Source organism: Nymphaea colorata, chromosome 13 (assembly GCF_008831285.2).
Source record: "Nymphaea colorata isolate Beijing-Zhang1983 chromosome 13, ASM883128v2, whole genome shotgun sequence".
NCBI classification, from domain to species: domain Eukaryota; kingdom Viridiplantae; phylum Streptophyta; class Magnoliopsida; order Nymphaeales; family Nymphaeaceae; genus Nymphaea; species Nymphaea colorata.
Window position 1 is genome coordinate 2,114,686 of NC_045150.1, and position 21,788 is coordinate 2,136,473.

Here is a 21,788-nt window from a genome sequence, read left to right on the forward strand (position 1 = left end):
TACCTTTTGCTTATAATTTAGAAAAACTACCTCGTAACCTTTTGTTTTCAGCAACTTAGCTTTTCATAAATGCAATTAAATAACGGCATAGAATAAACTTCCGTTCGCTTGAAAACTGCAAGAGCACAGATTAGAGATACAAAATAATACTGAAAAAATACATTACAGTTAAGTTTTTATGTTAAAGGTCACCGGAGATTTATTGTAAAGGATAGTTTTCATCAAGAGCGTGCGCGTTATTGAAAAAGTAAAAGACATAACCTGTTTTTAAATTATAAGAAAAAGGTAAGTCCAAAAAAGAAAATTTTTCTGAAAGGATAAACTTTGGAGAGGGACATATCTGCCAATAAGATAAATCTGACTTGCCTTTGAAGTAAAACCCCGGCAGCAGGAATCTATATAATATTCTTCCTTTCTTTTTCCCTCCAGAGTTCGGTCAGTGCGTTCACGGGACAACGGAAACCTAAGTAATATATTATTAAACGGAAGGTAGAGACCAGAGAAGAGGGAGAGGAAGAGGGAGAGAGACAGAGAGAGTTGCTTTGCTTCTACTCTCTTCTTCTACCCTCTTCTTCTCTTCTTGAACTCTGCCTTCTCCGTTCACTGTATTCATTTCTTTGAGGTGCTCCTCCAGCCAACTACAAGTTTTCTTTTCTGGCGTTTCCCCGCTAGAAAACGAAGCTGTTTGCGGCATTGCACAAGCATGTGGCCTGTGCTTGCCAAATAGTACAGCAAAATCTGAGAGAGGGAGTGTGTGTTGCTTTGCTTGCTAACTTGAACTCTGCCCGTTCATCCATTTCCAGCCTCGTCAAGCCAACTAGTTTTCCGGCATTCCCATGCCAGTGAAAGAAGCTATTCTAGGTACTGCCTCCTGAGGAATATCTTGACTATTACTGTACCACAGTACCAGTCCGTGCTTCTCTCGCCGGAAAACAGAGACAAGTTACGAATATTTTCGGTTTTTTAACCTGTCGAGGAAACAGCGAAGAGACACCTAAAAATCCTTTCTTTCTGCTACCAGATGACCTGCTTGAACTCCATCCTCATTTTTATCAGAACCTTACTTGAAAGCTGCAGAACACCCCGTTTTTTCTTGCCGGAAAATCCTGAAAGACATCACCTTTTCCCCTTCTAATGCCCACAGAACACTCTGTTCCTTCGTCCCCACTAAGAAATCAACTTTCTTCAGCGGGAAAAATCGAGTTTTGGCTGCATTGTCATAAGGAAAGCATCGAACAAGCTTAGAAACTTGGTTCGTTTTTAGCCACATATTGCCGGAAACGTCTGGTAAACAATGAGCATGTATGGCAGAGACCCCTGGGGAGGCCCCCTGGAGATTCACGCAGACTCGGCGACGGACGACGACCGGAGCCGGAACCTGCAGGACTACGACCGAGCCGTCCTCTCGCGGCAGCTGGACGAGACTCAACAGAGCTGGCTTCTCGGACCCAGCGAGCAGAAGAAGAAGAAGAAGTACGTGGATATCGGCTGCATGCTTGTCAGCCAGAAGCTCTTCGTCTGGATGGTGGGGGCTATCGCCGTCAGCGCTCTGCTCGCCGGATTCATCACCCTCATTGTGAAGACGCTGCCGCGGCACCACCGTCCTCCGCCTGCGCCGGACAACTATACGCTGGCTCTCCACAAGGCGCTCATGTTCTTCAATGGTCAGAAATGTAAGTGTTTCTACAATTGCATGTTCTTGTTCCTCTATACTGAATCTTTTCGGAATGCAGTTTGTGATTTGGTTCTTCATTCTGTTGGATAAACACCTTTGATCTCCAAAATGTGGATATTTTCGGTGTCCGTGGTTCAAATTTTTCTTATGAGGAGTTGTTTGGTGGGCAGGGTGATTTTTACTTCAGTGAAATTTATTTTCCAAGTAGAATAACCCATCAAACACTGGTAAAATTCACTAAGTCGGCCTGTTTTGTTTCTCTTTTTTTTCTTCAATATATACCGTGCACCTGGGTCAACCCTGCACGAATGGAAGAAATTTTTCAGGGATTAAAAAGGTGGAGAATTATATTTTCTGCAGCCAAAGAAACCAAGATGTTGAAATTACATTGAACATTGTCTGCTTCCCTAACTTAAAAGAAAAACCATAAATCATTGGTCCCACATCGGTGGTTAAAATGTCCCAGGTCTTTCGTATCAAGAAAAATAAATCCAGCTTATGACGTCTTCTCATCTTCGTATTGTTTACAAGTTGGCCAAACTAAATAAGCAGAGCCGATATGAACCCCTTCACGGATTGTTAGAACGTTGTTCCTTTTCCTATTTTAATTGTGTGGGTCTTTGGTCCAAGCAGGTGTATTCTCCTATGGGAAAAGAGGCTTTTCAATGTGAAGTTGAGTGCCTTGGATTTCAAATCCAATGATCTGATTTTGATCAAAACTGTTCTTAGTTTAAATTGACAAGATCTCTGATCTAAATATGGGGGTGGGGTCTGAAGTCTAAACTTAAATATGATGAGTCTTAGATCAGGCCAGATCAGATCTGAGGTCGTCAAAAGTATATCTAAAAGCTTTGATCAACTGAAGGCCTACGAACAGAAAAGAATAGAACTTAAATATGATAAATCTCTGATCTAAATATGGGCAGGGGTCCGAAGTCTAAACTTAAATATGATGAGTCTCAGGGTCAGATCGGATCTTAGGTCATCAAAAGGATATCTAAAAGCTTTTGTCAACTGGAGGCCTACCAACATGTGCTTGATGGTGAGAATTTTCCACACACGAACAGAAAAATAAGAGAATTGTGGAGTTGATCAATGTGTCTATTGCTTTTGGAGGGAATTTTGTACATCATAAATTTGCAATCCATGCATCCTAAAATCCAGGACCCCCCCTTCCCTTCCTTTTCCTCTTTTGACCTGAATGTATGGATTTCAGGCATATTGAGGATCTTAAATCCATGGATACAAGGTCACACCTTTGGATCTGAGGTCGGGTGTAGTCAAATACCACCAAAGTTCTTGATGTTCATGAATCTTATCTAGTTTTCAGTACTTTGGGTATCAAATGTTCTTTTTTCCTCTCTTTTTGATGTATTTTCCTGGATAAAGGATGTGATAAAATTTTTTGATTCAAACTCACATAGTACTTGCTAAAAAAATGGATGAAAGTGAACCTTCTCTATACACTACAAAAGTACAAAATTGACCCTTATGTTTGGCCAAGGCCTTCTCTGTTAAAAATCACAAGATGGTTACCCCCATGTTTTGTGAAATTTTATCCACAATTTTACCCAAGCCAGCACTCACATTTCTCTATGTTTTGAACTTCAAATAATAGCTGGGAAACTTCCCAAACATAATAATGTATCATGGAGAGGGAATTCTGGAATGAGAGATGGATTATCAGATGATTCTTTTCATAAGAATCTGGTTGGAGGCTTTTATGATGCTGGAGATGCAATCAAATTCAACTTTCCACAATCATTTGCCTTGACAATGCTGAGCTGGAGTGTGATTGAGTACAGAGCAAAGTATGAAGCTGCTGGTGAACTTGATCATGTTAAGGAGTTGATCAAATGGGGAACAGATTATCTTCTCAAGACTTTTAACTCTTCTGCAGATACTATAGATGTTATTGCTGCTCAGGTGAGTTCGTGTACCATGTTGCTGGTTAATTTTACTGTAATGTAATTTCTTTGCTACTTATTCTCATTTATCAAGGTACTATTTTTTTCAAAAATTTCTGGATGTTGATAAATGTGTGGTCATATTCTTTTGTCTGTTGTTTCTTGGGATACTTATTGAGTTTGCTCATGAATCATGCCCAGGTTGGTGCTGGAGACACTTCAAAGGGTCCTAATCCTAATGACATTTACTGTTGGATGAGGCCAGAGGATATCAACTACCCACGGCCTGTATACCAGTGCCATGGGTGCTCTGACCTGGCTGCCGAGATGGCTGCAGCTCTGGCTGCTGCATCTATTGTTTTCAAAGGCAATGAGAAGTATTCCAAGAAACTTGTCCATGGTGCCCGAACATTGTTTAAATTCTCTAGAGATCAAAGAGGCCGATACAGTCAAGGAGATACTGACCCTTCACACTTTTATAATTCCACTGGTTATTATGATGAGTATGTATGGGGTGCTGCATGGATGTACTATGCAACTGGAAATGTTTCTTACCTTCAATTAGCCACCACCACAGGCATTGCTACACATGCTGGAGCATTTTCTGGTGGCCCTGATTATGGTGTTCTTAGTTGGAATAACAAACTTCCTGGTGCACAGGTAAAACTGCACATCACCCTCATCCTCATTCCATGATCATGCATGAGATCTATGTTGGAGGTCAACAATGTCATAGGCATATCAAATGATCAGCCCTGTATCATGTCAGGTTTATTATAGCTGTATATAACTTTAAGTGAAATATTGGTGTTTTGATTGCCAATAAATAGTGTAAATGAGATGCTTTACAAGTTGTATAAGGTCTGGTTATCCCAAAATTGTTATACCTTTCGCCTTCTGGGAGTGTAAGCAAAGTGGGGGAGGACAGCCATCAATGATATGTTTAAGCACAATTAGTCAAAGCATGTTGAAAAGGCCTATGAACTAGGATGCAAGGTAGTATGTAATTCTATGTATATTGAACACAATTCGTTCACAATATGATAGATACATGACATTTTAAAGTCATTTCATGTAAACTCACAAGTTGACTCTTCCTTGGGGTAGGCATGTTTTTTAATTTCATGTTATCCCCATATTGTGCGTTTGTGAAAAAAACTTCATGTAGCAATGTAAGCGTGTAAAATAGGGGCTCACAATATTTGTGATGCATTTTGTAATGGTCCTTTTATTTTACTCTTATAATCTGTTGATGAGGTCACCCGTTGATCAGTCTTTTAATATTCAAGCCTATGCTTTGCAAAAAGCAAATAGTGCAAAACTTAAGACTATGGCTTGCTTTTTCCTCCTTCCCCTGCAGGTCTTGTTAACTAGGTTAAGGCTACTCCTAAGTCCTGGCTATCCATATGAAGAGATGTTGAGGACTTACCACAACCAGACAAATATCATCATGTGTTCATATCTGCCGATGTTCAATAGCTTCAACTGGACTAAAGGCATGTATTTTATCTTCTTTTATAAATATTCATCATACAAAAACTTAGAAGGGCAATATATGCATTTTTTTTATTCCATGTGAAAGTTGGTGTATGGTCTTAAAATTGATGGGAGACATTGTTGCAGGAGGTCTGATTCAGCTGAACCATGGCAGGCCACAGCCTCTTCCCTATGTTGTTAATGCAGCCTTCCTTGCTTCAGTTTACAGTGATTACCTTGATGCAGCGGATACTCCAGGCTGGTACTGTGGTCCCAACTTCTTTTCTACAGATGTCCTACGGAAGTTTGCAAGATCACAGGTGCCATTTATTACTTTTGATATCTATCTCTGTTAGCATGACAAACATAAATCACAGGTTCATAGACATTTATGATGCCATTATTTAGTTTATTTGGTTGGTTCAGTTTATTAGATTTATCAAAATCTTAGAAGTTGCAAAAAATTTTATTAGTAAACTATTAGGTTTTCTTTATCAAATATGACATTGTATGTACATCTGAATGGGAATGCCATTCATCATGTGCCACGTGATGTCATGTCTGCTGGAACTCTGCAAAAATGGTCATATTTAACTACCAAATACACGTCTTACTATAAACTCAATCCAAAGCGAAGCGGGTTATATAAGCCCCCATGGTAAACCGGTGGGTGGAGTCGATAGACAAGAATGGCCCAAAAGGGACAGAGGGAATGATTGCGATAGCCCGTACGTTAAGGCGGCGATGAAAAAATATGCCCCTCTGAGATGTAAAATTGTTTTTTGAACAGAGCGAGTGGAGGCGGTAAACTTCATCGGTCAGCGAGCAAGCAGAGGCGGTTGAGAGCGAGTTTTGTATAACCCGCTTTGAAGGTTCACAACAAAGGGAGCGGTTTTTGCCGTCAAGGAAGATCGAGCAGAGGGTTGTCAGCTGGAGCAAGGGGAGTTGTCAAGAAAGAGGGAGATTGTTGTCGTCGTCAAGGAAGAGGGAGTGGAAAGAAGAGCAAGTGAAAGGTCGTCGATCAGAGTGATAGAGAGGCGGCAAAGGATTGTAGCTGAATGAGCAGAGTCCACCGATCGAAGAAAGTATTGACTGTGACAGATTTAGAAGGCTTCATCTAGGTTGGTCCCGCTACACCCCCATGGTGAACCGGTGGGTGAAGTCGATAGACAAGAATGGCTAGAAAGGGACAGAGGGAACAATTGCGATAGCCCGTACGTTAAGGTGGTGATGAAAAACTATGCCCCTTTGGGATTTAAGGTCGTTCTTTGAACAGAGCGAGTGGAGACAGTAAACTTCATCGGTGAGCGAGCAAGCACTGGCGATTGAGCGAGTTCTGTATGACCCGCTTCGAAGGTTCACACCAAAGGGAGTAGTTTTTGTCGTCAAGGAAGATGAAGTAGAAGATTGTTGGTCGGAGCAAGCCAGCAAGGGGAGTCGTCAAGAAAGGGGGAGCGTGTTGTCGTCAAGGAAGAGGGAGTGGAAGGACATTGGTTAGAGCAAGTGAAAGGTTGTCTGTCGGAGTGAGCAGAGGTGGCAAAGGTTCGTAGCCAAATGAGCAGAGTCCATTGACTGGAGAAAGCATCGACTGTGACAGATTTAGAAGGCTTCATCCAGGTTGGTCCCACACTTTTAGTTAGCTCAGACGTTGTAGAATGCGTTATAACTTGACCTTGACGCATTATTTGGTCCATCCCATTTTGTTATCTCATATCCCTTTGTTTATGTCATATGCTATACATGCGTTGTTATCTTATGCCTTTTCATTATCTTAAACGAGTTATTTGTTCCCTCTCGTTTTGTTATCTCATTATCACATATGTATGTGTGATACGGGCCAGCCTAGGAGCCCGCTGAGGGACGAGGCCGACGATGTTTGCAGCGCCTTAGGGACCGTCCTACCAATGTGCTTATACCTCACTTTATAAAAAGACGCTTTGCCATCTTACACCCCTTTTGTTAACTTAAACCCCCCGCTGCCTTTTTGTTATCTCAGTATCTCATATCCACTAGTTTATCTCCTACTCTATACACGAGTTATCTCATTATCTCATATTCGTTTATCTCCTACTCTATACACGCGTTGTTATCTCGTATCATTTGTTTATGTCGTATATAAACATGTTATCTTGAATCTATTTGTTTGTCTCCTACTCTATATGCACGTTGTTATCTCATATCCTTTTGTTTTTTTCATACTCTATACATGCGTTCTTATCTCATATCCCTCTGTTTATCTCTTACTCTATATACCCTTTGTTATCCTTTACCCATTTCGTTACCTTAGATGTGTTATTTGGTCTGTCCATCCCCCTTTTGTTGTCTCATACCCCATCGTTATGTCATGCACTACCTAGACATTATCTCATGTTTTTTTTGCTCTTTGTAGATCGACTATGTTTAGTTTGTCAAGCCTTGTGAAAGAATTCCACACTGATCCACTGTTGTAAGACATTTTTTAGTGTGAAGTTGAACAACACGTTGAACTAAACACAAAGAACTTGGTCTGAGATGGATCCATAGCTGTGGACGATCAGTCTGCAGCACCGATAGAGGGTAGGGCACCGTTGCAGTAGAGGGCAAGGCACTTGAAGGTGCCGTTTTGGCAGAGGTAGAGAAAGAGAATGAAGCGAAAAAAAATGAGGAGGAGGAGGTCGGGAAACGATCGAGAAGACCATTGTGGAGAAGTTGAGACTTGAGATTGTTGAGGAAAATTGATTCTTGGACGGACTAGAGATGCCGTCGTGCAGCTGGCAGTAGTTGGAAGAGAAGTTGCAAGAGAGCCCCTCCCTTTGCTGCAAATCTTCAAAGCGAGTTATATAGAACTTGCTCTCAACTTTCTCTGCTCACTCACCCACCGATGAAGTTTACCGCCTCTTGCCACTTAGAGAGGTATATTGGTCACCACTGCCATAACATACAAACTATCACAATCATTCCTGTTGTCTCTCTCAGAGCATTCTTGTCTATCGACTCCACCTACTGAGTCATTGTGGATCTAGACGTGCGCCGATTCGGCTCCCGATTCACTTCCGCAGGACACCTGGTAGATGATTAACCGACACACACAAAATTTTCGTCTGCCAGGGGGCGTACCGGTATCTGTTGCATCAACATTGTATGACACACTGTCTCTGTTGCGTCCGACATTTTCTTCTTTTTGCGCTCTGCCTTCACCTTCACATTCTCTGGAAGTGTTGTTCGACTTCTTCGAATGTCCATCCGTTTGAAAAAAAAAAAAAAACTCCTGCAAAAGCTATTGCTTTTATCATTTAACGTGACAAACAAGAAAGTATAGTGTCATTGTTATGAACTCACCGTCCTTTCCTTTTGATAACATTTTTGTCATTTCTGCTTCGAGGCCAAGCTTTCTTCACCGACAACCTCCGCTCAACTTTCTTCTTTCAATGGGAACCTCTCTCTCTCTCTCCCTCTCTTTTTTTTTTTCTCTTGCACTGTCGTCCATTGTGTGAAGTAATGTCTGGTTGTGTCCGTGCAATGTTAGGACATTGAAGTAAATATGTATATTGAGAAATTCACAAAGGTCAATATTGAAAGTTCATATATGGGTAATAGGGTTCACTCCCCGGCGTACACTCGTTATGTACACAGGGTGACACGCAAAACTCGCTCTCATCCCAAAGACAGTTGCATTTTTCTACACTCTACATGCATACGCATTTTCACTATTAGAAAGAGTAGCTGACAGAATTAGTCATGACCTGCTTCCAAGGATTGTGTGCCCTGTGTTTTGGTTATAGGTTCATGTCTCCTATATTTTTGGATGTTGATTCCATGTAGCACAAAAAGGTTCCGAGAGAATTAGATACTAGCATATGGTTGCTTTGTTACAAAGCATGTTAAAAAGTAAATAGGCCAGAGAAGTTGCACTAATGATCTTTCTCTAGTGACAAAGTTGCCAATTATCATAACCAGACTTTCTCCTGTGGAATTTTTAACTAATCCAAGGAAACAGAATTTATTTAGGCAGTTATCTGGTTGGTGGGGGACTGAATCTGCCTGAATTTGAGCTCAAAGGTTTCAACTTGCCTAAGCAGTACCAATGTGATCAATATGCCTTTCAATACACATTCAATTTTTTCCAGATGGCCTGGGTCCTTGACTGAAGACATGAATTGGGCTGGCCCTTTCATATATCCAGTTGCTTAATACTTAGGGTGGTTGGTAATCATGCTAAGATATAGTTCGACAGCTCTATTGCTTAACTGATTTGCTGACCAAGCTCAAACAACACTGTCTCCATTTGGTTGATTACTTATAAATTTTTCATCCTTGTTTCTGCAGATTGATTACATTCTTGGCAAAAACCCCAGGAAGATGAGCTATGTTGTTGGTTTTGGCAATCATTATCCCAAACATGTTCATCATCGGGGCGCATCGATACCCAAGGACAGGACCAGGTATAACTGCAAAGGTGGACGGAAGTGGCTCTACAGTCCGAAGCCCAACCCGCACACAATAGTTGGTGCCATGGTTAGTGGACCTGATAGGCATGACGCCTTCCATGATGTTCGCACCAATGCCAACTACACAGAGCCGACTCTCGCTGGCAATGCTGGGCTGGTTGCTGCACTGATCTCTCTGTCTGCACAGGAGAATGCTTATGGAATCGACAAGAACACAATATTCTCTGCAGTTCCTCCGCTGAGTGCTACTACACCGCCACCTCCTGCACCTTGGAAGCCTTGAGAGAAGCTCTGGCTCCCACTGGCTCTGCTAAGCTGTACGCTACTGTTATAATGCTTCTGTTGCTGAAAACTTTTGTTTGTAACCTTAGTTGACCCTCCAGAGAACAAATCCAACTTGGGGAAGTTCTGGGGAAGTTCACAACCTTGTGTTCTTTTGTAGCATATGTTCTGTTGTATTGATTGATTGCTTGTGTTTTTGATCTCAAGCTGACATACTGATGTATTAACCGTTTAACCACTTGTGCCCAAGGGAATTGCTTTTGGCATTGTGTTGCTGTAGTGAATATTGAAGCCTATAACTCTTGTTGGCATTGTAGAGACTCGGAATCCATTTGGTGTGTTATGAGTTTTTTCTATTTTAATTCATAAAAAAAAACGAGAAAAATTCCAAAATGATACTTCAAGATTTAGTTATATTAATAAAAAAAAGTTTAACTTTTAAATGTAATTAAGAGCACAGGTAAGTCTTGCAGCATTAGTTTGGATACGGTATATCTTATCACCTTCTGGGTTGAATATTGATTCTATTTAGTTAGATCTGGTAATGAAGTCTGGACATGATTGCTAATCAAATTTAGATTTGGTGTGAAGTTTCATAACCAAATAAGATTCGAGTCTTATATGCATTTGGGGTCCAACAAAAAATTCCAGTTCTTATCCTAGTCAGATCTGAATTTGGTTTAAAAAATAAGGTTCGAATATGAGTATGAATCTCAATCCAACTACATAAAATCCCGTGAAATTTAATACCATAAAGTCTGAAACCGTCCTTAGATCCTCCAGTCAATGATTAGAATTCCTGTTCAATGTTCAGTTTTGCGTCCAAATCTGAATCAATATCCGCTCACTTGTACCAATCTTGGATCTCCAGTTGATCAGATCTTTCTAAATCGGATCCAAAATTGAATACCGGATCTCATTCGCATCTGGATCTGAACGCAAACACGAACGAACAAGTACAGTTTCCTTCACTCGAAAGTGACGTTAAAGTGATAACAATCGAATTATAAAAAGATCACTCGGAAAAGAAAAGAGAGAGAAAGGGCGGGCAAAGTGGAGCGTGCGACGGAAGCTTCTTCCCGCCACCGCGTTAAAAATAGCGGGGAGTGGTAAATATCGCGATATTTTACCTTTTTTTTAGAAAGTATCGGCGCAGGTGCGGCACGTTTTGTTACATTTTAACCTTTAAGAAAAAAATCCGATAGGTTGGTCACCTTTTGTTTTCCCCTGCATAAAAAGGGCGATGACTTTCCGCGTTCGTCGCTCTACGTGTTCTCCTGGACTCGAGTGTGCTCTCTCTCTCTCTCTGTGGAGGCTTCTTTGGGTGCTCGTGGAGGTAATTGTGAGAAGAAATGTGTATTTGTTTATGCATGATCATATGAAAATATAGTTTGCCTTGTTCCTTTGTTTGATTTCTTCTTTTCTTTTCAGTGTAGATTACTGGTTTTTCCTTGCTGATGTTTCTCTTCCTGGATTGATTTTTGGAATTGTCGTTTTCCGGAAAAAAAAAGGCAATCTAGGGTTTCTCCCCTTTCCTCTTGAGTATCTGTGGAGGTCTTGCGATTCCTTTTAGCTGCTTTAGTTTCGTGACGTTGTTGCGTGACTCCCATTTGCATGTCAAGGTGGGTTCAAGAATTCGCAGAGATGGTATTCTTTTTATGCGTTCGGCTTTTCGGGATGCAGGGTGTTCAATTTGTGCCTCGTGATGAGCTTCTTTTTCGTGCATATGTTTCGTTCTTTATTTGTCTTTTATTTTTTTCCATTTCTGGGAGCTTGATTTTTGAGTCTCAATGTCTCTGATTTTTGTATCATAGGAGTTCGCTGTGCCGATATTGGCCTTTCTGTATCTTTCTCTCTTTGCAGCTTTTATGTTTTTCTGATGTCGTTTGTTTTGTTTGTTTCATGATTTAGTTGGTTTCTATACCTATATTTTACAATTTTCTATCTCTTTTTCGAAATTTTATTCTTTTTGTCTGCTTTATTTTTTGTCGTTGTTGTTGCTGCTGAGCTTGTTGAACTTTCAACGGTCCGAACAGTTGGACCTTTTGTTTTTTTGTTTTTCTTTTTTCCTTTGTACATTGGTTCCGCTTTAATGGGTGATTTCTTTGTGTGATTTGAAGCGGCTTGCTGTAATAGGGTTTCTGTTTGCCTTCTGGTTATGTCCTGAGATTTGGTTTGGAGCCTCACTCTATGTTTTCTCTGTTGAAGATTCATGGAGGCGTTTATGATGTTGAAATTTAGGTTCTTTATCCATCTTGTTTTGTCACTGTAGTTTTGGAAAGATAGTAGTTATTTTTTGGATTTTGGAGCGCATGTCCCTTTCTTTTGTTTAAATTTGTTGAATTTTTAGTCCGAGGTGATTCATTCATTTCTTTGGAAAATTCACTCTCTCTAATGTTGATTCAGGTGATTAGTTTTTATGAGATCTTTTTTGAGGTTTATTCTCTTCTTGTGAAAGTATTCTTCAGAAAGCTCTGTGTGGCTCTAGGTGGTGGACCTTGAAAAGACCTAGTTGGTCTGCAATGAGCACTAAATGGGAAAAAAAAGGAAAGAAGTGGACCTTGAAAAAGACCTAGTTGGTCTGCAATGAGCACTAAATGGGAAAAAAAATGAAAGAAGTGGACCTTGAAAAAGACCTAGTTGGTCTGCAATGAGCACTAAATAGGAAAAAAAGAAAAAAAAAGGAAAAAAGAAGGACAAGGAATTGGAGAACAAAGAAGCAGCAGAAGAAGAAAAACAAGGCATAACGAGGAAAAAATGGAAGAACAAAAAGAATGTGAGGTGGGGATTTGGCGAATCACTCACCATCACTGATGTATCAAAAGATAACTAAGTGTTATGGGTAAGAACTTATGTTGAAAATAGCATGCCTAGGGTTGGCTGATCATGTAGGCTAGCTGTTCCTAGGTGACTTAACACTTGAAAATTACAAAGCCATCCCCAGGCACTCAATAGCCTAAACTTTTTTCTTTTGTCTTCTCTTCCCTTCCTTCCATTTCTTTCTTCTATCTTTTGAGGTAGGTTTGGATCAGATTTCTTTTCCCATTCCTTTTGATATTCAATGTCGTGTGCGTGCGCGCACACACACACACACGCAAAAGATATATATATATATATATATATATATATATATATATATATATATATATATATAAATTGTTGTTCTTTTTTATTAAAATCATTATAGAAGACAGTTTTACGACAAGTAATGAGAAAATAGAAGTTCTAAACTTCAAATTATGTTGGGATTCTGCTTCCTTTCCCTTAATTCACTTAGTAATTCAAATCTTTAGAAGCCAGAGTTAGAAATTTAATAATTGGTAATTACTAAATTAAAAGATTTTGTATGCTCTATTACAAGAAAAACATTAATACTAAATTGTAAGCTTACTTTGTTATGTTCTATAATAGATAAATTTTAATCGTGCAACTTCATTGAATTTGATATTTCAAGCTTCTAGTTATATTTATCGTCATGTTAGGAAATATAAAGGTTTTAGTGGTTCCATGCATTTTAATTGTGTCGTTGTTATTAGTTGATAATCATAACTTTTAAATAGGGAATTGCTTCGGTTTCATGGTTAATTTTTACAGTTGATATTGCATTTGTCGACGGCTTAATTCATTTGGTCCTGCTTAGGCTGTAGGCTCAACTTATTGCCTAGAGTCCTAGACTGTTAGGGCTTTTAATAATATACGTAAAAACTCTCTCTCTCTCTCTCTCTCTATATATATATATATATATATAAAAGCTGGTTGTGGCATGCTTTTAACTACATAGTTTCTGATTCAAGTGCAAAAGCTGAAGACAGGGTTCTGAGCATTTATAGTTTATACAGTTCAACTTTGTTTCTTTTGTGCTGTTTTTGCCTGACACAAATTCCTGCTAGCATTCAGTGAAAATGTAGAAGTTTCTCTGGAGCATTTGCAGGGATAGTTTCTTTTCTTGTGTCTTGGTTGATGTTGATGTAAGAATTTATTATGGATCCAGTTTTCTCTCTCGCTATGTAGTTTATACTTTTTATGGATCCTGCTAAGTCGTAATTGTTCATCATTGGCTTGTGGCTAATTTGCTAGTTGGTTGTTTTCTCTTGGGACATTAGTTTGCTTTGGGATATGATCCTTATTTTCTTCCTGTTTTCACGTTTGGTATTATTTGTTGGCGGGCGGGGGGTTGCTTCTCTGGATTGTTTAATAATTCGAAAGTTACTTTGTTTCCTTCATGACAGACTGAAACTCCAGATATCTCTGTGGTTGCATCTAATGCGGCTTGTTGGTTATGGTGTTATTTGTTGAAGCATAGAACTGTTCCTCAGGTTAGGAGATTAGCTGTAAATTCCACAATTATTTTTTTTTCTAGTTATTTTATTCTTGCATGTGATTGGTTCCGTTACTTGCAACTTGTTACTGGATTAAGTCCCTTTTATTTCTTTTTCATTCTTGTTCAGTTGGTTTCCAAGAATGTTACCATACTGACTTTGATCGGCTTTTGTGCTGTCCCAGCTTTATTCTGATATCAATTTTTTTGTTCAAAAGCTTTGTCCTGAAATCTGTATGTGTTAATTATGAGCAGGGTCTTATCTTTGTCGATGTCTGTAAGCCTGAATAATGAGCATCAGTGGCTTCTTTTGAGATATAGCTGTTATTTGAGCTACAGAGGCTGCCGCAGGTGGTGCCAATGCTCTGCCTGTTGGCATTGGTTTGGCACTGGCATTCAGGACATTCTTATATTTGATGTAACTTTTGTGTATTAGTTTACTGAAGCCCATCAAGATGCTTGTAAGTATACGATTCAGCATTTGCCAACACAAATAGCAGTTGGCCGGTGAAAAAAGGGATATGCAACGCCAAAAACCAATCCTGCCAGGATTATATTTGTTAACCTAATTTGTGCAAAGGCAAAAAGCATTTGGTGTCAGATATCTCCCATAAGCTTGGTGATCGAAGGGCTATACTCAATTTTTTATGGCAAAATTACCATGGCTTCCAGGTTTCCGATTTCATCCAACGGACGCGGAGTTACTCTGCTTCTACTTGAAGAGGAAGGTTTGTGGGAGGTTGATTAAACCTGATGTTATTTGTGAGCTTGACATTTACAAGTTTTCTCCTTGGGATCTTCCAGGTACTGGTCTTTTTTCCTTCATGGTCAACTACAGATCCTCATTTTGTTGCTTTTTTCTATTCTATTGCCATTTTGGTGTTTGTGATTGCAAACATGAAATCGGTAGTTGATATGTTGAATGCAAATGGTGCAGGAAAATCATGCCTTCAGAGTGGAGATCTTGAATGGTATTTCTACTGCCCAAGAGATAAAAAATATGCAAATGGTCCTCGAATGAACAGGTCAACTGAAATTGGGTACTGGAAAACCACTGGGAAGGATAGACCAATTTATAATAATCATCAATTGGTAGGGATGAAAAGGACGTTGGTTTTCTACATTGGAAAACCTCCACATGGCGAGAGAACCAATTGGGTCATGCATGAATACAGGCTTCAAGATAAAAGTATAACAGAGGAAACCATTCAGGTAAAATTTTCTTGCATCTTTGTCTTGTCTAAGGCAAACTTATTAAAGGTTCTACTTTCCATACGGCTGGGTCAGCAATAGGATATCTGGATTGGCTATGGGTTCAGACCTCGATATCATTTGACTGTTTCCTTGTTCAAGCAGGGTTTGGTTTATCTAAGAAAATGGAAAAGAAGGTAAAATCAGCGTTAATTATGCTAGTACTCTGTCCTGAGATGCCTATCGAGGTTAGCCTTCAAAAATAATTACTCGACACTTTGGCAGTTGGCTTTAGCTTATTGCCAAAATCAAAAGCCAATATTTCATTTTCTATGTTCATCTACTCCAGGAATGTTGGAGTTTTCAAACCATAGTTGTAAACATACCTGTCAGGTTTTTATTGGGTTCTTTTTTTTTGAAAAATCTTGAAGCGTTCAAAAAATTTAAGGATGCATAAAAAAGTTGTGAAATTTTGAATCCCTGATTTTTCTTAAAAGAACATTAGTAGGAATTCAAAATAATTATTAAAATGTTAAAAGAAATAAAAGCCATAGTAGATTCATTTAAAAAGAAACTCACGAAGATGTTTTAGAAATTAAAATGGATGATATTTTCAACATATATTGAATTTGCATTTGTTTATTTTTTGAGCAATTTTATTGCAATATTTTGAAATTATAGCTGATATTTGTGGTAAATGCAATGTTTCAAACCCGAGACTCCTAATTGCAACTCTGATTATCTAATCATCAAGCCATAAATTCTAGGAGTGGCTAGCAAAGTTCTTCCAACTAGGAATGGCGAGCAAAGTTGTTCTTGTGGTGCCAATTTACATTATCTGCCTTTGTATTTCTATAGATGCTGTTAATGTTTCATAGCTCATAGCTGTCTTTTGTAGTAGAGAATTTTCACTTAGGTAACCACCTTTTGGCCATAATCTCAAGAGTGGCCATAATCCCAATTCCCAAGAGTGGGCAGTATGCTTCTTTTTGTTCCTGATGAGGGCGTCAGTATCTGATACCTTACCGTTGTCCTTTAACTCTATTATTTTGTTTTTTCAATAATGAGCATAAACCTGTCCACCAAGCTTTATGTTACAAACACCATGAGAAAGCTTAGCCAAACAGAATGGCAGGGTTATGGCTTTCTTCAACCTGACAGCATTCACATCCCCTCTTACTAGCTGCTCATCACCTGTGTTGGTGTCTTTTTAACTATAACTAAACTGTGATTATGGTAAAGAAATAAACAGCGTAGCCTTTTTTTTCCCCTTTACATAAAAAGTCTAGGAAGCTTGACTTGAATAGACAATGTTAGAAATGGTGAATCTTCACATCTTTCAACATATCATGATTTAATGAGGGCTGTTACGTGGGTGCTTGGTTCAAGCTCATGGCATTTACCCATGTAGTCATGGGAACTTAGGTACTTCTGTGGTATCAGCCTTTCAGATGCACCTCAATTTGGATCATGGTCAAAACTAAGATGATGTTTCTAAATCTTAAATCTCCAATGCAACTTCTTCTTCCTGTTTTCTTTCTCTCACATGTACCAGCCTTTGGCAGCCTGCTTCATACAACAGTTTTTCTTTATTTTTTTACTTAAATGTTTATTTTTAATGTTTTCCTCCATCCCTGTCTGATTTAATGAGTTTTTAGTTGTCAAGTTTTAGAGTTGGGGATTGTTTGCTCTTTTTTTTTCCTTTTTAAATCCCTATTCTTATTCTGTTTGAATAGCAATCAGAAAGATACATGTTTCCCAAGTCACTTGGGTACTTCACTAATGTCCCTGCACTAGTGCTGCTGTACTGACACAGAAAAATGGGTACCTGGACACACTGGTTATTTCTTGGATTAAAAAATGATCTGAGCTGCTTTCTTTTACTTGATTTAACTTGTTTCTAGCTCAATTTTCATTTTGTGTTTGAGAGTTATTGGCCATTAACATGTACCTTTTTTCTATTTATATTACTTGTTTATTTCAATGTTGCTTTACTTTTGAATGTTAGTGGTATTTTGCATATTTAGATAAAATACCCTGCAACACCCCTGTACCTACATTTTCTAAAGTTGCCGTGCTGTACCTGCATCTCGGTACCTGTACCTGCACCCCATGTGACTTAGGATGTTTCTCATTTCTGCTTGTGCAATGGGTTTCAGAGAGTTGTTTTTGTTGATCCTGTTGAAGGAAGATTGTGCATATACTGAAAAGTGAAAGAAAATGGTGTGCAATATTTCGTATGAATGTATTATGGAAGACATCATGCCTAATAATCTGATTTGTTAATTGAATTCACTGTTTCAGGTTGATCCGATATCTGTTGAATAAAAATGTGGGGCTATGATCGTGATGATCTTTTGACTGTGGATTATGAGCAGTTTTTATTTTAATTTATTTACCATTGTCACAACTTTTTGTTAAAAATGTGAAAAACTAGGTAAATGAAGACAAATGCAAAATGGAAAAATTTGTTATGTTTTGACAAATATTAAAATGTATTTTCCTTTTCATTCCCAGAATTTTTAAAATATTTCAATGTTCAAAACATTTTAATAATATTTTGAAGGTTGACTAGGTTTTTTGAAAATTAGTAGTAAATTCAAATTTTCATAATAAAAAAATGCTCGTTTTTTATTTTTTAAATTCCTCAGATTTTTGAGATTTACAAACTTCTCAATTAATACCCAAGAAAAGTATTTGTGGAAATGATATGAACTTATAGAATTGTTTTGTTTGGATGTATAATTGTTGTAGTGGTCCAATGGGCTCTTTAGCAGTGCCCATTAAAAATGAGGCCGTATAAGGAAAATAAAAATCAGGAAGCCCATTTTTGTATTATATCCAAGTCAGGCCCATATTTAAGAGTGACTTTCTACTGCTGGCTGCATAAAATTTCCTTGGCAACAGGAGGATACTAATATCTTGATAAATCAACTTAAATTTGTTCATGTTCCAGGATGCTTTTGTACTTTGCCGGGTAAAAGAAAAGGGTGGTGTTGGCCCAAGAAATGGTGAACAATATGGAGCCCCTTTTGAAGATGAGGAGTGGAGCAAAGACTTTGTGGAGAATTCAACTGAACTTTGCGGTTCAAAGGATCAGAAGATTCCCTTTGCCCAAGTTATTGAGCATCCTTCTTCTTCCATGAATGAGGGCAATTTCTCATCGGGAGTGCCTAAAGATTCCAATTTCTCCTTTGCTTCTGGGGATGTGCTTGCTTCTCAAGAGAATACTTCTATGAAATCTGATGGCATTGAAAAAGTACTGCACAAATTTGCTGTTGAGGGTGACAATTCGGTTGCACCTAGCTGTCATGATGGGCAGCCTTCTTCTAAAGATAATGTTGGTGGTGAGGAGGTAATATCTTATCGAGGATGCTGGAAAAATAATTTCTTTAAATTTTTTGTTCACGATTTGTAATGCTGTATAAATTTTTTTATTTGCAGAGTTTGAATGGTCCTGTTGGAAATGCTTCAGCAAATGCTTCATCTATTGTGTCAGATATTTATTCTGGCTTGGAAGACATAACCACTCTGATGGATGTTGGACGGGTTGATGCAGCAAACAATTTGGACTCCCTGAATGGTGTAGAAGGGCATAAGTTGTATCGGTGGTTTGATGCCATCAAGGAAGGATGTTTTCTTGAAGTCAATGATCTCAAGCCTCCCTTGGATGAGGGTTCTTCCATGCTTCAGACATCCACTAATCTTTCATGTGTATCCGAAGATCCACAGGGACCTCTTATTTCCTCTAATTTGAATGGTACAACTACATCTGCACAGGTTGAAAATATTTTATCTTCTATGTTGGATGCCGAATTGTCATCAGGATATATTGCAGAGGTATGATTAGCTATTTGCAGGTCATTTTGAATTGCTTATTTCTTTTAGTTCTTTCTCCTGCATGTATCTTGCAGGCGAGCTTAACTTGTAACTACTCCCATGTAAATTTTCTTCTAGGATTGTTGTACTGGGACACACAATCAGATTATAAGCCAAGCACCATCTGCATCATTGGGTCATGTGGTAGAAGAAGTGGGAGATGCTCCTGCATGGGATTTTTCACGGGGTATGATTATTTGTTTCAGTTCTGGTTCTTCAACGATGTCTTTGTCTTGTATATAAACATTATATATTATCCTTGTTAGCCCCTGTATCTCCTATTCTAAGTCACATAGATGCAAATATGGGTGCCTCTGTGTGTATGGATACAGACAGTATGATGCAGAAATTTTAGAAACTATGGGTATGCATCTATGGCTGGATATATATATATATATATATATATATATATATATATATATATATATATATATATAATCATGGACCACAAAATTCAAATAAATTTCATTAATAATTCATTGCAGTCCCCCAACAATTTTAGGTAATATAGTTTATCATTTCATGCAGTAATTCATTGCAATTAAAATGGAAAAATTGTTCATAATCCAACAATGAAAAGATCATAATGCTAGCTCCTCTATCTTTACATCCACCTCCTTGCCCTGCACAGTAGAATATGATGCTGTAGAAAGATCGGAAACCCTTTATTTTCATGGCTTGTAGACCATGATGGAGGAAAAAAAAAGTGAAATTGGATAAGAAACGTACCTCTTAGCACGTAAAAGAAAGCAGTAACGGAAAGATCATTCTGTGCAAAATGGAAAATAAAGAAATGCAAAAGCATAGAATCACAAAAAAGCATTGAAAAGAACAAGTGAAACAAAAGAAGAAAAGGGAAATGAATAATTAAAAAAAGCTGGCGGTATACCTTAAGAACACCAAACATTGTGAAAAAATAAAAGCTTTTAAACAAAAAGAACCATGTGCCTTAGAAAGGAAAATAAGAAAAAGGGTTTGAAACCCCAAAAAAGGCCAAACTATCCATATCTTGGAAGCTTTTTGAAACAACAAAAAGTATGTTAAAACCTTGCTTTGTTGGAGAAAAATCTAAAAGAAAATATTGAACCAATGAACTTGTTTGACACCTTGCTGATGGTTTCTGTCGGTTATTTTGGGAACTGCTGGACATTGTTGGGATCAGTTGCTGGCCATTGCAAGTGGTGCAGGTGTGACAGCATCATGGAGAGAAGGAAGGGGTCCAGGGAGAAGAAGAAATGAGACGTAGGGTACCATTTACAGAGGACATTAAGAAAAAAAAAGGTCGAAATTGGATCTGACCTGGATCTAGTCCAAGCTATAATCATTGGGCCCCAGGTATCTGAGTCCTGAAAATGACATACCAGAACAGGTATACATGATGTGAAGTTACATGTCCGTGTGATTTAGTTCCTATTCTTCACTTTGGACATGCTAGGTGCTCCCTGTGTTCCCGGCCCAGTTGAAAACCCCTTTTCCCTTTGAGTTGAATGACCTATCGGCCCAGCCTAGTCTAAAAGGTATGGGTGCTATTTGAGTTTTGACTACCAAGTATATCTGTTGATCTATTTAACTCACTTCTCATGTAGCCTCGATGAGACATTCCACAACGTGGAGCATGTTATTTTGGTCTGCTACACTGCTCTTGTTTTATTGTTCATTAGTTCATATATTGTCCTATCCTGTTTCATCCAGGTGAAGGTCATGGAAATGGGGATGTTACTAATGATCTTTCTGATGGTGGGCTGCTTCATTCGGTACTGGAAAGTATATTGGACTGTTTTCCTGCTCGGCCTGCCTCTGCTGCTCAGTATCCACTTCTTTCCAAAGAAGGAAAACTTAAGGGTAATGTTTCTACATGCAATTGTACGTTTCTGTCAACTGTGATGAACAAGCATACTGGAGTCGTGGAAGGAGGTTCACAGTGCTTCGATTGCTGTCGCATGATGAATCTCAAGAAGCCAACCAGGAAGGGAGGAAAGGAAACGGGAAGTGGCATGTCTTGGAGGGGTTTATTATTCGTATTTTTAGTGAGCTCCATTTCTGTGCTGTTGTGGATTTTATTGATTTTACTTGGCCTCAAATTCACGAGGCATGCGTGGAAGCTAATGTTCGCTAGATGAAGTTGGGATGGCCATGTTCCCCCGGATCCCTCAAGTTAGATGGAGGTTCAGTTCCTTGGATGGCCATACCAGCTTCCTGTTTATTGATCCCATATATATTTGACCGCTGGTGCTTTCAAAACCTTGTTAGTTGTAACATCTTAGGTCGTATCGTTGTTGTCCAATGTAAATTCCATCTGCTGTGAATTTGTGTTCCTTTTCTGCCTACGTGTACTGTACATGTACTGTATATTCAGATGTACAAGAGCATAGTGCTAATGCGGGTCTTTGCTCTGCATAGTTGCTTGCTTGTACCTGCACTTTATCTAGATATTGAAAAATCAATGTCGCAGAGAGAGAGAGAGAGAGAGAGAGAGAGAGAGAGAGAGGAGTTCTATTGGACGGTTAAGTAGCTATGAGCTTTCAAAAGGGTTGGGAGATAAAAGGGGGAGGAAGAGGAACCCATCAAAGTAAAAGTGCAGAGTGAACTTCTGAGAGGGAGAGTTCTATTGGACGGTTGAGTAGCTATATCTT

The 21,788-nt window shown here is 38.8% G+C and overlaps 2 protein-coding genes across 5 annotated transcripts; both read left to right on the forward strand.

The window, feature by feature from the left end:
• Positions 1–496: 496 nt before the first annotated feature.
• Positions 497–10,051, forward strand: LOC116267307 (endoglucanase 25-like). The gene is made up of 6 exons (XM_031648984.2): positions 497–1,673; positions 3,294–3,601; positions 3,784–4,242; positions 4,943–5,078; positions 5,206–5,378; positions 9,364–10,051. Exons 1-6 carry the CDS (start codon positions 1,295–1,297, stop codon positions 9,766–9,768), a joined length of 1,860 nt encoding a protein of 619 aa, XP_031504844.1. The 5' UTR covers positions 497–1,294; the 3' UTR covers positions 9,769–10,051.
• A 919-nt stretch (positions 10,052–10,970) lies between these two features.
• LOC116266956 (NAC domain-containing protein 78-like) lies at positions 10,971–21,552 on the forward strand. 4 transcript variants are annotated; one of them, XR_007575178.1, is made up of 9 exons: positions 10,971–11,103; positions 13,997–14,083; positions 14,341–14,889; positions 15,023–15,297; positions 18,233–18,631; positions 18,721–19,116; positions 19,234–19,342; positions 20,318–20,672; positions 20,848–20,985. XR_007575178.1 is itself a non-coding variant. In XM_050081242.1 (8 exons), the coding sequence occupies exons 3-8, from the start codon at positions 14,733–14,735 to the stop codon at positions 21,273–21,275; spliced, it is 1,764 nt and encodes a 587-aa protein (XP_049937199.1). In that variant the 5' UTR covers positions 10,973–11,103; positions 13,997–14,083; positions 14,341–14,732; the 3' UTR covers positions 21,276–21,552. The 4 variants fall into 4 exon arrangements, 3 of the variants coding, with proteins under 3 accessions (XP_049937199.1, XP_049937201.1, XP_049937200.1); XM_050081242.1 differs by lacking the exon at positions 20,318–20,672 and having other exon boundaries at positions 10,973–11,103; positions 20,848–21,552; XM_050081244.1 differs by lacking the exon at positions 20,318–20,672 and having other exon boundaries at positions 10,974–11,103; positions 14,758–14,889; positions 20,848–21,552.
• The last annotated feature ends 236 nt before the right edge of the window (positions 21,553–21,788 follow it).